Genomic DNA, 17,866 nt, shown 5'->3' with positions numbered 1-17,866 from the left:
CCAAACTCTCATATAAACCATCATCCATTCATTTCACTTTTTTCTTGTCCATTTGTATGCACATTCACTACGACCTTAATCGCCCTCTCTCTGTATGGCAGTCAGAGGGGGGCAATACTCCAGGCATGGCCTCACCATAGCATGTACAAAGTATGGCTTCAGCATCATTATGATACTCCTGTAGCTAGATGTCGTATCATTTCATTAGTCTTTGCCTTAGCTTTTTGCACTCTACTGCATATTTGCAAAGTAATTATAACCCCCAAATTATTCTCAACCTCTCTGCTCCTTATGGTAACATTTCTAGTATTATCTTCTGTAAGCTCTCTCCTCCAAAGTCAAAACTTTATGTATTTTTTGTAGTAAATCCCCAAAGCCATTTATTTGCCCCGTCCTCTAAACACACGAGTCTTGATTGAAGCCCCCCCTTCACCTGTTACAATGCTCCTAATTATTACATTTATTGGGGAACAGGTTGTTACTGTGTAAGCAGAGTGAAACATCAGACACAAATGTTCTAAACAAAAGAAGTCTCATTAGTGTATCTCAAGTATGCCTAAAGTTTGTGATATCTCAAAATTTACCACATCTGTAACTACTGCCATCTTCTGCAATTTAGCCAATGTCCAATTATGCCTAGTGTTATGGACCTCAATCACGTGCTCTGTAACCCTCTCCTGTGAAGTGCCGTGTTGAACACCTTGCTTTACTGTAGTTACATCACATACCAAGTCTTGCTTTGTCCATCTCAGACCTTTCCCAGAGAAAGAGAGTCAGATCACTTTTAAATGGAACATATATGTCTGCGTGAGGAGACAGGTCCCTTAAGTATTTTTCATAGTCTTTTTTTTCTATCCTCACATTTACAGAAGAGGATTACTGTTGCAAGCTTGAGTCATGTAACACCAAGTCCACTTTCTATGGGCTGTTTAATTCTGTTAACCTAACCCAGTATTTTCCCAAATCTGTGAGTTCTCTCAAAAACAGAGAAGCACATCAGCTAGATCCAGAACCTTACCCTTCTTATGGTATCCTGTGTTCCCCTTTTTACATCTTCACTGGCTATTTTCTCATTTGTCCATATAAATCAGTCCACAGGTATCCCAGCTTCCCATGCAAACATTCTCCCATGTCATTCCTAATTACATATAGAAGAATTCACTTGGAAATTTTGTTTTGTTCCTAGCATTTTCAAACTCTGCCCCCCCCCCCCCCGTTTCAATTGTTGACTGCCCTGCTGTGTCCTCCCTGCCCCCAAAACACAAGAAGAATATCTTGTCCTGTGCTATGTAGTAGTGCTGGAACAAGGCCTTAGTACCCTAGTACATCTCATAAGTCTACCAATCGGCATTTTCTACATCTCATAACTCTACCAATCGGCATTTTCTACATCTTATAACTCTACCAATCGGCATTTTCTACATCTCATAACTCTACCAATCGGCATTTTCTACATCTCATAACTGTACCAATCGGCATTTTCTACCTGCTTTAAAGGTGGTCAGGCTTACAGCATCTTTCCCTTGCACTGCTACAAGGACTTCATCCTGCAATACACTACTAAACAAAATTTGCATTCAGATTGCTTCTTGTAACACCCAGGCTCAAACATCTATTCCATTGCTCCTCTGACACTAGTAAAGCTAGTAAATCCCGAGATATCCTCTGGCACTGTACTAGTAAAGCTAGTAAATCCTGAGATGTCACTTGCTGGACAAGCTCTGCCAGATAAACTGCCTAGTTTCTCTAGCACTATTGATATCATCTTAGCAGGTAGTGACATTTCAGGTTAATAATGGCAACACCTACAGAACTTTACATTTTGTAAAACTGCAGTCAGGACAGAATTTTAAAATGTGTGAGCGAAAAGTTAATTAAAGGCATACATAGAAGATACATTTTGCATACAGCGAACTGCAAAAACTGTGATTACCTTGGAGTTCTGGGCACTTGTTCAGGTATCTCCAAGAGCAGAGGTCTGCAACCCTGTGGCACTGGGGTAATTTTAACAATATGGCTAAGCCAGGCAGCAGCAATGTGAAATCACATAGGTAATTACTAATAATCTTATGCAAACTTTTGTCTTGAGAAAAAGCAATGCCCAACTCCGGATTTTTACGCACTACCTTAATAAAGGGCCACACTCATTTCATCTCACAAAATACTGGGCTATGTCTTCTTTTTTTGCATTGCTAACCTCCTCTCTAGGGGAAAATGGGTGATCTTGAGAGGCAATTTGAAGATTATCCCAGAAATTAATACTCTCCGATTCTGGATAGGGCTATGGGTAAATGTCAATTACTCAGAACACTACCCACACAAATCAAAATCTGCAACGTTTGAACACCATGCATTTATATCAGCACATATCTGCAGCATGAACTTCACGGACTAGGAATATTAATTTTCAAAATGACTTCTACTAGCTTTCAAAATCAAAGAAAAAGTAGCATAAAAGACACATTAATAACAGTTATATTCATGCTTATTCAGAGGGAGAGTTTGAAGAATTCAGTCAAGGCAGCTCAACATTGAAAGTGGAAAAAAAACAAAGCAGCTGCAACAGAGATACCAACAAATACACACGTTGTGCAACTAACATGGAAAAAAAAAAAAGATCTTTAAGATGCTGGAACCTAAATGAACTCCATGCCGAAGGAAACAAAAATACTTATTTGCTTATCTTTTATGCATATCTAGTTATGTCTTTTTAAACCAATGAAATGCAGGAAGACACATACACAAATTCTGAGCTGTCTTTGAATCTAATATTTTCAATTCTTTTACTTTCTTCTTTGGCTGGGTTGGCTTCTTTTCTTCTGTCTCTTCATCTTCCCTTTTAACTGCAGTATAAAGGAATAGAGAAAAAAGATGAGATTCTTGACAGTTTCAGCAGTATTCTTTGCTTATATATAGAATAAGGCAACCAAACAATTTCCAAAGTACGTACTAAGGATGACTGACCCTAGATCATTACAGGCTTTACAGTTTCCTCCAGAATAAAGTACGATTCCTTCAAGATTATTTTGTGAAATTTAATACACATTAAAACAGATTTGCAATTTGGCATTTGTAATTTAAAAGCCGTATTCCCAACCTGTTGCTAAACTGCCTTTGCATATACTTAACACATTTATTTGCTTCTGAAGATGAACTGCCTTTAATTTTATAGCCTTTTCATGTCCAATATCCAGCCTACGAATTCAGAATTTGAGTGTGAAAACCTAAAATGTTCAAATATACATGTACATCAGAAGGAAGCCTTAAGGCATGCAGAAACCATATCTAGGTATAGATCAGAAGAATACTTACAAAACTGATTACTAATGCAGCTACAGTACTGAACTGTTGGCAAGCAGTTTGGTTTGTAGTAGACCATTTTAAAACACGTGCCACAAAATAACTCATATTTACAGCCAATCAAATAATTAACATACTCAATAGCAAAACAGTAAAAGTATACATGCCTCTTGCAGCATGCAAAGAAATAAAGGATAGCTAAATTCATGTCTTTGGAACTTCCTGTGTTAAACCTATTTATATATCCAGACCAGCTGTTTAAGCACCCACTTTCTGACCCACGTTGAACACCTGTTTCAATGTCCTGTTCCTGACCTCTGACTGATGTGTTTCATTACCCACTTCCTGACACTGATGAGAGTGTTTCAATGTCCAGTTCTGGACCTCTCACTGACATGTGCTTCAATGTACACTACCCGACTCCTGTAAACATGTATTTCAGGACTCATTTCCTGACCTTTGTTGGTCATGTTCTTCAATGCCTAATTCCTAGTCCTTCACACACATTTCAGTGTCTCTTCCTTACCCCCATGGATATAGGTTTCAATATCCACTTTCTGACCCTATACTTCACTGTCCACTTCCTGAACATTGCTGAAAATGTGTTTCAATGTCAACTTTGAGACCATTTACAGACATGTACATCTATGTCCACTTCCTAACCCATGTGGACTTTTGTTTCAATGTCCACTTCCTGACCCATTTTGTACATGTGCCATGCTACTGAAGGAAGCCATGACACATTATTACGCACTGCAAGCACTCAATATTATAGTGGGCAAGTTTTGTAATATTTGTTGACCTGCATCCGTAGATACTAACCAAGATGACCTTAAAACTCAGTTGTGTGGTTTAAATCCAGAGAAATTGTGTTCAAAATGGGCTACAGTTAAGTTGTTAAATATTTCAGCAAATGTAAACAAACAGTGAAGTAGGTTGGCCATAACCACGTTTACCAATGCTGAACTTTTCTTCTTTCTCTACTGCTGTGTGACCTTAGAGTTGGAATTTAAGTTCAGGAGTTGTAAGGGTGCCCTTCTAAATGAAGGGTGCAGGGGGGCTTTTCACCTGCAAAAAAATTTCTTTGGAGGCTAAGCGGAAGTGGTTTTGGCAATTGTTTTTCAATTTTTTTGTGTGTGTTCAGTGAAACTGTCTTCAGTGAGTTGATGTGCTTGCATTGAAAATAATATCATCTGACAGCTAAACATGAAGTTCAAACCTGTGTTAATGAGACAGCCGATCCAGAATAAAAGCATAAAACTGGCAAGTAATATGAAACACTTGTATTATGACTGAATGCCTGCCTTTTTCCCTGTTGAGATAAGTTACAATCAACAGAGCTGGCTCAGATCCCTGCAATCACTTCTTCCATACCACATGCATATGAAAAAAGTCCATGTATCCCACACTTTGAAGAAAAAACGTCTACATAGATATCTTTGACCATTTACAGTGCCAAAATAACTATCTGCTCACTCCATTTATAGTGTTAACCATCTTTTGTACTGACACCTTTCTACTTATGTGTTCCTACAACCTAAAACATCAAGCAGACATTAGCACCACTGCCAATACAATATCCAAACTTGTCACAGCAGTACATCACCGCAAAGGTCTATGATACGTTAACGGCAGGCAGGGAATGCATGTACAGCCGATACTCAAGGTCTACAAAATGTTAACAGTAGGCAAGGAACACATGTATAGCAGAGACTCAGATCTACATTATGTTAATGTCAAGCATGGAATACATGTTCAGCAGAGACTCCAGTCTACAATATGTTAAAGGCAGATATGGAATGCATGTATAGCAGAGACTTGGATCTACAATATATTAATAGGCAGTGAATACGTGTCTAGCAGAGACTCGGGTCTAACATATTTTAATGGTAGGCAAGAATACATGTAGAACAGAAACTCCTGTCTGCAATATGTTAATGGTTGGCAGGGAATGCATGTATAGCAGAGACTCGGCTCTACAATATGTTAATGGTTGTAGGGAATATATATGTTGCAGAGGCTTAGGTCTACAATACATTATGGTAGGCAGGGCTTACATGTACAGCACAGACTCAGGTCTACAATATGTTCATGCCAGGCAGGGAATACATGTAAAACAGAGACTCTGGTCTACCACATGTTAATGGAATGCAGGTAAAGCTATGGTAGGTAAGAAATATACGTTTAGCAGAGACTCTAGTCCAAGATATTTTAATGGCAGGCAGGGAATACATGTGTAGCAGAGACATGGCTCTACGATATGTTAATAGTAGGCAAGGAATACATGTGTAGTAGAAATTTAGGTCTATGATATGTTAATGGTAGCAGGGAATGCATGTATAGTAGATATTTAGATCGACAGTAGGTTAAAGATGGGCAGGGAATGCATGTATAGCAGAGACTCTGGTCCACAATATGTTAATGATAGGCACTGAAAACATGCATAGCAGAGACCCAGAGTTCTCATTTTTTTCATGAGATATTTACAATCTGTGAACAACTTTAAATTTTCTTTACTAGAAAATCCTTTTAAACTTTAACAAACTGAGAAGAGTATTAGCAGAGAGTACAAGATTCCACAGAAGTTAGTATTCTAAAACCAGGCCAATAATGTTAAAGTTTGTACAAGTTTTGTTATAAATGGTACTTGCTTATATTACTGCCTGATTATTTATTATTCTAAACCTGAAACTTGCCTTACAATGTTGTTGTGTCTTTCGGCTTTTCCCTGTTAGGGGTAGCCACAACAGAACTCCGGTCCGCTAATGATTGGCAGTAGATTTTTTACATGCCGAGTTGCCAGCCCTGACACAACCTTCAACGAAGGTACGCCCATTCATGCATGTCTCCACAAAGAAGATGTTCTGATCATTTAAAAACATACATAGGTTCATAGGTTCATAGATTAGTATTAAGCTAACTGCCCTTGCGAGCCATTTTAAGCCTAGCCAGTTATCCCTTGTGAGACTCGAACCCTGCATCTTGTGTTTGTAAGGCAAGCACCTTAACCATTAGGCCACCCTCCAAAACAATGACAGTAAAATCACCAGACTTTTTGAAAGTAAATTATAAATCATGATGCAATTAATGAAAATTCAACAGAAGAACATTGAGTTTTTGTACATTAAACACCATTTATCAATTGCCTTGGCACCTGCAATTAATTTCAGTTATTTCTGTTTGATCTTCAAATTGCCATAACTTAGGTATACTGACAGGATGCCCCTCTGAACTTCCAGTGATTACAAGTTATTTTATATAATGCCCACAAATTATCCAATTTAATAATATCATGCATGCAACAAATGCAAAAACTCAGATACTACATGTTGAAAATCCACTCCTCTTTTTTTTTTTATTTTGCCCCCGCGGACCTTGTCAGATAAATCTCATTCCTTTACACAGTTGGCCTGTTCATCCTTGAGGAAACGAAGCTAGCTATTCCCAGAGTATACGAGGACCCCACATTACATTCATTCCTGCATGAGAACCCCTCATTAGCCTTCCTTTCCACAACAAAAAGCAGATGTTAAAAAACAGGTGGGGGGGCATCCACCTTTCCCCTCCCAAGGGTGCTTTCAGGCCTGCATTTTGCTATTGTCTCAGGGCAAGCATGCCTGCACATGCTAGACTCCTTTTGGCTCTGTACTAGCTTGAATTCAGGTGGCTCAGAGTTACACTGGGTAATTCTGGTGCTTCTGATGTGCAACCCTCATGTGATGAGCCAAAGCTGTCTTCCTTCTCCCAGAATGAGCGAGCCCAAAGCAGCCGCTCATGCCCATTCTCTCCTGGCCTGCTCCTACAGACACAGGAGCAGCTGTCCAAATTCAGATCACCTGCAGCCAAGTCAGAGCTTTATCACTTTATGCAACAGAGATGGTTTGAAATCATCTTTTTGATAAGATTACTTCAGACATGCACACGTGTATATAAAGACTGGTCTAAGATTTCATTTTATCTAAACTCATCTAAAAATGTAATATGAAACTCAGTTAATCTAATCATAGTTCATAGAAAATGCAGTAGGCTATGGAGAATTAATATTTGCATGGTTTAGAGTGTTAGGATAGCAGGATTTACAAGGCACATTAATCTACTGCACCATTTGTACCTTGCTTGCAAGAATGGTGCTTGGTGTGTCATCTGAATAGAGGAAGGAGGACGAGGACACCTGGTGGTGCAATAAAGAAGTACAACAGACTATACAGAGGAAGAGGTTGGCAAAGAGAAACTGGGATTGTCAGAGAGATGAAGAAAGTAGACAGGAGTACAAGGAGATGAGATGTATGGTGATGAGAGGTGGCAAAGGATAAGGCGTATGGTGAGTTCTATTAAAGGTTGGACAATAAGGAGTTAGAAAAGGACCTGTACCAACTGAAAACACAAAGGAACTGAGTTGGGAAAGATGTGCAGCAGGTTAGGGTGATAAAGTAAAATGACAGAAACATACTCACAAGCGAGGAGTGTGTGTTGAGCAGATGGAGAGAGTACTTTGAGGGGCTGATGAATTAAGAAAATGAGAGAGAGAGAAAGTTGGATGATGTGAGGATAGTAAATCAGGAAGTGTGGATAGTAAATCAGAAAGTGCAATGGATTACCAAGGAGGAAGTAAGGACAGTTATGAAAAGGATGAAGAATGGAAATGCTGTTGGTCCAGATGACATACCTGTGGAAGCATGGAGATGTTTAGGAGAAATAGCAGTGGAGTTTCTAACCAGATTGTTTAACAAAATCTCGGAAAGTGAGAGGATGCCTGAGGAGTGCAGAAGTGTATTGGCACCAATTTTTAAGAATAAGTGTGATGTGCAGAACTGTAGTAACTACAGAGGGATTAAATTGATCAGTCACAGCATGAAGTTATGGGAAAGAGTAGTGGAAGCTATGTTAAGAAAGGAGGTGATGATTAGTGAGCAGCAGTACAGTTTCATGCTGGGAAAGAGCAATACAGAAGTGATGCTGGATGGTGATGGAAAAGTATAGAGAAGGTCAGAAGGAATTGCATTGTGTCTTTGTGGACTTTGAGAAAGCATAATACAGGTGCCTAGAGAGGAGTTATGGTACTGTATGAGGAAGTCAGGAGTGGCAGAGAAGTATGTAAGAGTGGTACAGGATATGTACGAGGGCAGTGTGATATTGCTGAGGTCTGCAGTAGGAGTGACAGATGTGTTCAACGTGAATGTGAGATAGCATCAAGGATCAGCACTGAACCCTTTCTTATTTGCAATGGTGATGGACAGGTTAACAGATGAGATCAGACAGGAGTCCCCATGGACTATGATGTTTTCAGATGACATTGTGATCTGTAGTGAGAGTAGGGAACAGGTGGAGGAGACTCTGGAGAGGTGGAAATATGCTCTAAAGAGGAGAGGAATGAAGGTCAGCAGGACTAAGAATATGTGTGTGTAAATGACAGGCAGGATAGAGGAATGGAGAGGATGCAGGGAGTAGAGTTGGCAAAGGTGGATGAGTTTAAATACTTGGGATCAACAATTCAGAGTTATGGCAAGTACGAAAGAGAGGTGAAGAAGAGAGTGTAGGCAGGGTGGAATGGGTGAGAAGAGTGTCAGGAGTGATTTGTGACAGATGGGTACCAGTAAAAGTGAAAGGAAAGGTTTACAAGATGGTAGTAGGACCAGCTACGTTATATGGGTCGGAGAGAGTGGCACTGATGAAAAGGCAGGAGTCAGAGGTGACGGAGTTAAACATGTTAAGAGTTGCACTGAGTGTGACAAGGATGGACAGGATTACAAATGAGTATTATTAAAGGGTCAGCTCAGGTTGGATGATTTGGAAACAAAGCCAGAGATGCGAGATTGTGTTGGTTTGGACATGTGCTGAGGAGGGATGCTGGGTATATTGGAAGAAGGATGCTAAAGATGGAGCTGCCAGGTAAGAGGAAAGCCTAAGATAAAGTTTATGGATATGGTGGCAGAGGACATGCAGGTAGCTGGTGTGACAGAGCAAAATGCAAAGGACAGGAAGAAATAGAAACAGATGATTTGTTAAGGCATTCCCTAATGGGAGCGGCTGAAAGAAAAAGACGACGAGCATTTTACCTTGCTAATGCCCACCCACAATGTTGCATTTATGCATGGTGTTTTATCTTTTCTCAGAGTTTGTGCAACCATGGAGTTAGTATTTTAAGTAAGGGGGTGCAGGTGGCTTGCCCATCAAAAAAAGAAAGAAAAAAACCTTTGGAGTAGTATTTGTGTATGAAATATTAGATTAAATGTGATTTGATTAAATGTGTTTCAGATTAAATTTTTAGATGTTTTGTGATTAGATGACTGGTTTCTTACATGTAACATAATATACCCTATAAAAATATTTATCAATTTAAGAAGGTATTTTCTGCTGAAGCCTAGAATAACTGATAAGAATCCTTATTGCATATACTGCACACATTATCTTTAAGATACAAAGTAAAGAAAGAAAAAAAAGGTGATGATTACTCTTCACATAGTAGACGTCAACTCGTGTCAGAAAAGACAACAAAGAAAACAAAACAAAAAATATATATATACTTGTTTCCCACCTTTCTAAGCTAGTATAGTCCAGTTTTCAGGTTAGTGCTGAATTCAGGGCTGTGTTACAAATATCTGTCTTTGCCCATACCTTATTTGGATAGAAGGAAGTTTCTCTGTTCACCTGAGAGAGAGAGGGGAGCTTTGAGCAGCCTATCTGTCCCTGGAGGAGTGGTTTCAGCCCAGAAATTAGTGGTTTATTGGCTATTTTTGGGCTAATTTCTCTCTCTTTCATTTCCCTGCTATAAATACCATATTTGCCCGGTTTTGCACACTGGGAAGCTCCGGTTAGCTAGGGTAAAACTATACCCGGCTCCACAAAGTCTTCTCTTCAATTTTTCCCCTTGGAACTAGACAAACTTTCAACTTAAGCACTCAAGCCATTCATTTCTCAGGCCGCCACTTGCTCAAAACTTATAGCAAGCACTTATAAACCCTAGCACTAGACCCTCCTGTATCGTACAGAAGGACAAGGCTCTATATTCGACCTTATTAGCCATCCAGTAAAACACTTCATTGTACCTATCCAGGCATGTCCAAAGGGCAGTTTCAGGTGTACTCTCCAGTCCAATTGGTGAATCTGGGCATTTTGAGGCAATGTTACAACTGCCTCATGTACACAGACAACCCCCTCCTCCTACCACCAAACAATAATACATGCGAGAGATGCAATTATACAGCCAAACTGGAAGCTAAGCTCTCTCAACCCAAGACTGGATCAGACAGTCAAGAGAAGAAGGGGAATACTTGCATCACACCACCAGTCTCATATAGGCCCATTAAACCAGCACTGGCAAAAAACACACAAATACATGAAAACATACTCTGAGGCTCTAAATAAATATCTGCAAAACCAAGAGAGACCTCCAAAGCAAACATCCAAGCAACCTCCACCACCCCCCCAAAACACAAACCATGAAACACATACTTCACAAAACCAGTGTGCCATGCAATCACAGCCCTTAAGGCAAAATAACATACCCAACATATTATTAATAGGTGACTCTATAGTCAGGCACACTGACGTCCCACTCACAGACTGAATAAGGAGAAGGTTACTGTTAGCTGCCTGTCAGGTGCCAGGATCTGCCACATAACACAAGCACTCAGGTCACTCCAGAACAAGTACAAATATGACTCTGTCATTGTCCATGTTGGTGTGAATGACCTGAGCCGTACCTCCCTGGACTACATGAAAAGAGACATGGGAGAGCTCTCTGATCACATAGCCCAGGCAGGTATGACCCTGACCCTGAGTAGCATCCTGCCCTCACCAAGAATGATACCACTGTATAAAGAAACAATTCTCGATTTCAACAATTGGCTAAGTTTCTGGTGTCATTCAAAGGGGATCCAGTGTCTGTCCAACTGGGATGACATGCTCGACAAGCCACGCTGCTTCGCTAGAGATGGGTTGCACCTGTCACCCTTAGGCTTTTGAATCCTGGCCAAGGCTCTTGCCACCCCCAAAGTGCCTTTCTTAGGCAAGGCTCAAAAGACAAACCCACCACTGTAAATAGCACAAGTAACAAAAAACTGAGGGTAATGCTACTCAATGCCAGAAGTCTAAACCTCAAAATGCACGCACTCGAGGCACTCCTCAGTATGGAGAAAATCGATATATGTGCAGTAACAGAAACCTGGTTTAAGGCTCCAGAGAGTACCTCAGCACTACCAGGCTACAACTCATACCATACATTTTGGCCACAGAACCCAAACTGAAATACAAAAGGCGGGGGCGTATCCATATTCATCAAGGATACCCACACCTCCAGGTTAGTGGCACACCACGATGCTTCAGAGATCATCCACGTGCAACTAACAATGGGCAAAACTGCAATTCAAATTGTAGCTTGCTACAGATCACCCACCATGTCCCAGGACCCCCATTCTGCATTTCTGGAAACACTGGAAAACATAAAGGTCCTACCAAACACCCTAATATTGGGTGATTTCAGTTACCCAAACATTAACTGGGAGAACTACTCAAGTACAAACTCTCTTGCCCAACATTTCCTAGAATTTATAAGCTCAAATGCCCTGATTCAACTGGTCAACACTCCCACCAGAGGTGACAACATATTGGACCTGGTCATCACCAACATGAGCAAAAGGTGTTCCATACCAGAGGTCAACCCCCTTGCTGGTTAGATCTGACCATAAACAAATCACTTTGGATATCCACATTCCGCCCCCACCCCCGGACAGGAAAACCACCATGAAAAACGTTTCAAAAGCAAACTTCACGATACTTAAGACCGAGGTGGAAAGTTTCAAAGCCCCCATGCTGAAGGGTAACGCTGTGCAAGCTGCAAAATCCTTTACCAATGCATTCTACAGGCACTTACAAGAAGACATGGATCATGCCATCCCAAGCAAAACCAAGACTCACTCCTCCAAGAAAAGGAAACCAGTATGGTGGACTCCTGCCATAAACAAGCTATACAATAGGAGGAAACTAGTACAGAAGAGAGTAAAATCCCAAGAAGGGAAGACATCCCTGATCAGTATCAGCAAGAAACTACGATCCCTCATAAAATCATCCAAGGCGAGCTGTGAAAGAAAAATTGCCAAGGACTACAAAGATAACCACAAGACATTCTTTAGCTATGTCAACAAGCTAAATGGCAATGCTCAGATCTGCTTGGAGTTAGTGCAGAATGGCACAAAATGCACTGAACCGACTGATATCGCCAACATCCTGACAGACAGGTTCAGCGCAAACTTCACACCCACTCACCCCCAAAAGGTCCCATAACCATACCAGAAGAATGTAGAGCCCCTGAAATTACAGACAATCAGGTTAAAACAGCCCTCCCCAAAGCCAAAAACACTGCATCAATGGGACCGGACGGTGTCCCAGGCTACATCCTACATGAGCGCAAAGACGAACTAACCCCTCACCTAAACACATTGTTTAAACTCAGCCTCTCCACAGGCTAAGTACCCATAGAGTGGCGCACAGCAATGGTTATTTCACTCCACAAAGGTGGAGCCACAACAGACCTCGGGAACTATCGCCTTATAAGCCTGACTAGCTTGGTCTGCAAGACTATGGAGCGTATCATCATGGAACTCATTAACAGAGACACTGGAACCTCGAAACACTGGACCCTACCCAGTTCGACTTTGTTAAGGGCAGATCATGCCTCCTAAACCTGGTGGACTTCTCTGAGAAAGTTACCAAGGCTATAGACGAGGGAAAGGTGGTACACATAGCCTATCTAGACCTCACTAAAGCCTTCGACACCATTCTCCATTCTGGTATTATAGACAAGCTCACCAGCCTGAACATAAACCCCTACATCACAAGATGGGTTGCCAACTGGCTCACAGACAGAACCCACATGCTGAGAGTTGCGGGAGCTAGGTCTGACTTGGTTACAAGTGGCGTTCCCCAGGGCTCAGTCCTAGGACCCCTCCTGTTCGGCATTTACTTCTCAGTGGTACAGGAGGACTATGGCTGACTAAGTTCACAGGCGACTGCAAACCAGAGGCTATAACTTTTAGTTATGTACTTACCATAACTTTAGATGTTTGGGATCCATCTCGCCTACATTCTGTACTGATGGGCTCGGAGCCGATCCCTCGGCTCCGACTCAGCACGCTATGCTATAGAGCGAGGCCTCTTATTGGCTGAGCTATTTCTTATCCCAGGATGCACCACCACTAATCCCCCAGATCTTGTTTGTCCGCATTCATGCACACATGCACAACTTGTTTATATAACATTGTTAGATGTTTCAAGATGAAACAACAGGATTCGGACCTTCTGATATCCTCTGATCTCCAAGGAAGGGGGACGGAGGGTGGGTTATTAGGAATGTAGGCGAGATGGATCCCAAACATCTAAAGTTATGGTAAGTACATAACTAAAAGATGTTATGTGATCCTATCTCACCTACATTCTGTACTGATGGGACAGCGTCCCTAGCACCTAAATCCCGGGTGGCTCATTGGAAAACACTCCTGACCAGTGTGGAACCAAATGAAGCTCGTCCTCTAGATGCCACATCCAATTTGTAGTGGGAAATGAAAGTGTGTGGGGAAGACCATGTAGGCGCAGCACAAATGTCACTAATGGCAAGCTTAGAATGAAATGCTATCGAAGTAGCCATAGCCCTTGTAGAATGAGCTTTGACAGAGGTGGTAAGCTCTTTATTAGAATAAGAATAAGCTTGAGTAATACAGTCCCTGATCCATTTGGCAATAGTGACCTTTGTGACAGCTTTGCCCAATTTATTGTCTGCAAAGGATACAAACAACTGATCTGTTTTCCTTGTTTGTTTGGTCCTGTCTAAATAAAAACACAACTGCCTGTGGACATCTAGTGTGTGGAATATGAATTCCGCTTTGTTAGAATATTTTGGAAAAAAGACTGGAAGTTCTAACGATTGTTGTAAGCAGAAACTGGAACAAACTTTAGGGACAAAGGAAGGATTTGGCCTGAGAGATACTCTGTCTTTGTGAAAAACCAAGTACGGGGGGTTTACAGACAAAGCTTGAAGCTCTGAAACTCTTCTGGCAGAAGTAATCGCCATCAGAAAAGCAGTCTTCCACAATAGAAATTTTAGATCACATGTAGCTGCCGGTTCAAAGGGGGAGGAAGTTAAGGCACGTAACACCACATCGAGATCCCATGGAGGAGCAGGATGAGAAATCGGAGGTCTTAACAGCGCAGCACCTTTCAAGAAGGTCTTACACAATCTATTGCTCATTAAAGGTGGGTTTATAGATTCGTGAAAATTGGAAATGGCTGCCAATTGAACCTTGATGGTAGAGACTGAAGAGCCTTGATTGAAAAGAGAAGTTAAAAATTTTAGTACTTCTGCCACGGGAATAGAGATGGGATCCAGGCCCCGGAGTTGAGCCCAAATAGCAAATCTTTTCCATTTGCTAGAATACAGTTTCTTTGTAGCAGACTTATGGGCCGAAGATAATATGTGTACAACCTCTGGATCCAATGTATGACTCCTGACTATAGTCGGAAGAGGAGGAGCCAAGCCGTCAATTTTAAGGTGTGCAGGGACTGGTGGAATAGTCCCGACTGATGAACCAAAAGGTCTGGGATCTGATCCAGGAACCATGGACCTTCCAGAGCATATTTCCGAAGATAGGGAAACCATACCTGACGAGGCCAGTAAGGAGCAACTAAGATCATTTTGCTCCCCAAGAGAGATGCCTTTTGGATCACCCTGGGAAGGAGAGGAACCGGGGGGGAAGGCATAAAGCAAGCCGGTGGGCCAAGGACGGGCTAGTGCGTCCATGGGGCTCTTCCCCGGAGCCGGGGTTAGGGAGAAGAATTCTTTGCACTTCGCATTTAGTGGAGTCGTGAAGAGGTCGCAACACGGAACTCCCTATTTGCTGAAAATCTGACTTGCAACTGTCATGTTCAGAGACCATTCGTGAGGAGAGAGGATGGTTCTGCTCAGTCTGTCGGCTATCACATTGGACTTGCCCGGGATATGAGTAGCCACTAGAAAGCGTTTGGTCAAGACTGCCCATTCCCAGACTCTCATGGCCTCTCTGCAAAGAGGATAGGATCTGGTCCCTCCCTGTTTGTTCAGGTACCAGACAACTGACATGTCTGAGTGAATGGCAATTACGCCCCGAGGGAGGTAATCGTGAAGGGCTTGAAGGGACAGAAGCACTGCCCTCATTTCTAGGATGTTGATATGAAGTAGGGTCTCTTCTGGGTGCCATTTGCCTTGGACTGACCTGCCCAGGGAATCCCCCCCCCACCCCATCTGGGAGGCGTCCGTGGTCAAAGTGGCCGCAGGAGGAGGTGGAACAAAGGGTCGTCCCTGATCCAAACTGGAGGGCACTAGCCACCAGCGAAGGTCCTGTTTGCATGTTTCCGTGATCCATATGAGGTGACTGAGAGGGAGTTCCTGAAAGGACCACTGAGCTGAAAGAAGCCACTGGAGAATTCTCATGTGCAACCTTGCCAAGGGGACTAGAAGAACCATGGTGGACATGGATCCCAATAGCTGCAGGACCATTCTGGCTGGGGCTTTGGACCTGGGAAGTAAGGCTCGAACTTGAGTCTGTATGGTTTGTATTCTGTCTGTAGGTAGATAGACCCGCATTCGGTTTGAGTCTATCTCTACCCCTATGAATCTTATTCGTTGAGATGGCAGCAACACAGACTTTGGCCAATTGAAGGTGATTCCAAGGGAATTGCCCAGTGATATAGTGGCTTGTAGGCTCCGCAGTAGTAGATGCTTGGAGGTGGCAGTTAGGAGCCAGTCGTCTAGATACGGAAACACCTGGAATCCTAAACTTCTCAGGTGAACAGTCACGACTGCCAAGCACTTGGTGAACACCCTGGGGGCTGTGGTGAGACCAAAGGGCAGCCTTGGAACTGAAAATGACTGCCTCCTAGGCTGAAGCGCAGATGTCTCCTGGACGCTTGATGTACCATGATATGGTAATAAGCGTCCTTGAGATCTATGGAGCACATCCAAACACCTTTCTCCAGCAATGGGAGAATGGTTTGTAGGGTGACCATTCAGAACTTGGACTTTCTGACTGAACGGTTTAGAATGCTGAGGTCCAAAATGGGCCTCAAGTCCCCGGTCTTTTTTGGCACCAAAAAGAATCTTGAGTAAGTCCCTAATCCGATCTGGTCTGCGGGGACCGGTTGGGATGGCTCCTTTTTGCAGCAGCTTTGTAACTTCTGAGGCTGCAGTATCCCGTTGACTGGGTGGCGGGTCCAGGATTTTTTTGGACTGAGGTGGAGGGTGAGAGAAAGGGATGGTGTAACCTCCGGCGATAATTCGAAGCACCCATCGTTCCTGAGTGATACCTTCCCAGGCTTTTAGGTGCTTCGAGAAACAACCCCCGACTGGCTCCGGAGCTGCACAGTCGGGCAATCCCTCAGGGACTGTGAAAGGCTGAAGAGCCATGAAAGGACTCGCGGTCTCCAGTGTTGCGAGGGCCTCTGCCACCTCTGGGACGGCGTCTTCCGGAAGAATTTCCCCCTCCCCTGCCTCTGGAAGGGGGATCCTCCTGCTGAGAGGGGTAAGGCTTCTGAGATCTAGGGAACCACATTTTCCCTCCTCTTTTAGCCTTGAGATAAGGCCGAAAGGGAGTGGAAAATCGTGCCTCTACGGCAGTCAGAGTCTTACCCTCCTGTTCGCAGCGGGTCAGCGTGTCCTTTACCTTGGGTCCAAACAGGAAGGACCCATCAAAGGGGGCGTAAACAAAGGAAGACTTAAAGGCCTCCGAAATGACACAGGCGGAGCCAGGCTTGTCTCCGTAGAGCAATGCCTGTACCGCCACTCTACTCGCCCCTTCGGCCGCATAAGAAATGAGCCTCATGGACGAGTTTGAAATGGACGACAATGTAGCCAGCTGAGAGCCAACCGTCTGGGCCAGCTCCTCAGGCAGGTTACCCAAGAGGGTATCGGATAGTTCTTTAATCAGATCCCTCTGAAATCTAGTAAAGTGCGTAAGGTAGTTCAAGGACCTTAATGTAAAGGCCGCTGAACTTAGGGTGCGCTTCCGCACCGATCCATGCTCCTAGACTCCTTATTTGGAGGATGGACGGACGTCGAAGCCTCTGCTACATCTTGCTGGGTAGCAGATGCCACCACCAAAGCATCTACAGCCACACCTTTAGTTAGAAACTCTTTTTCAGGGGGTGCCGAGAGGAACTTATTCGGACGAGCAGGCACCGGTTCCACAGAGTCTGGGTGTTCCCATGCCCTTCGACAGATCAAATCCAAGAGCTCGTCGAAGGGCGGAGACACCCAGGAGGCGGAGGGCTGAGCCCCGAAGGCCTTAAGGAACACCGACTCATCAGCAGAAGGGGGTTTGGACTGCCAGCCGCCTTGTTGTTTAAGGGTTTCCAGGATGTCTGCAAAGGAGACATCATCTGAGGACGACTTAGGGGACCCCTCTGCATCATCGAGATCAGTGTCTGATGTAAGAGACTCATCAGGGGAGTCAACGTGCTTCCTCTTGCATGATCTTTTCCTGGGGGGTTCTTCCGAAGAGGCTTCAGAAGGACCTCCAGGAGGGGGGGAAACCCCAGTGGG

General features: G+C 43.2%; 1 protein-coding gene across 2 annotated transcripts in view; it reads right to left on the bottom strand.

The window, feature by feature from the left end:
* The window catches only part of DIAPH2 (diaphanous related formin 2), a 5,354,951-nt gene that overhangs the window by 2,562,035 nt on the left and 2,775,050 nt on the right, over positions 1–17,866 (bottom strand). For both annotated transcript variants that reach the window (XM_044057628.1, XM_044057629.1), the window contains exon 18: positions 2,742–2,843. In XM_044057628.1, coding sequence (XP_043913563.1) covers positions 2,742–2,843 — 102 coding nt within the window. The remainder of the gene's footprint in view (positions 1–2,741; positions 2,844–17,866) is intronic.

This window comes from Protopterus annectens, chromosome 15.part0, assembly GCF_019279795.1.
Source record: "Protopterus annectens isolate FY-2018-M chromosome 15.part0, PAN1.0, whole genome shotgun sequence".
Lineage (NCBI taxonomy): Eukaryota > Metazoa > Chordata > Ceratodontiformes > Protopteridae > Protopterus > Protopterus annectens.
The sequence above is the reverse complement of the archived record's forward strand: the minus strand, read 5'-3'. Positions and strand labels throughout refer to the sequence as shown.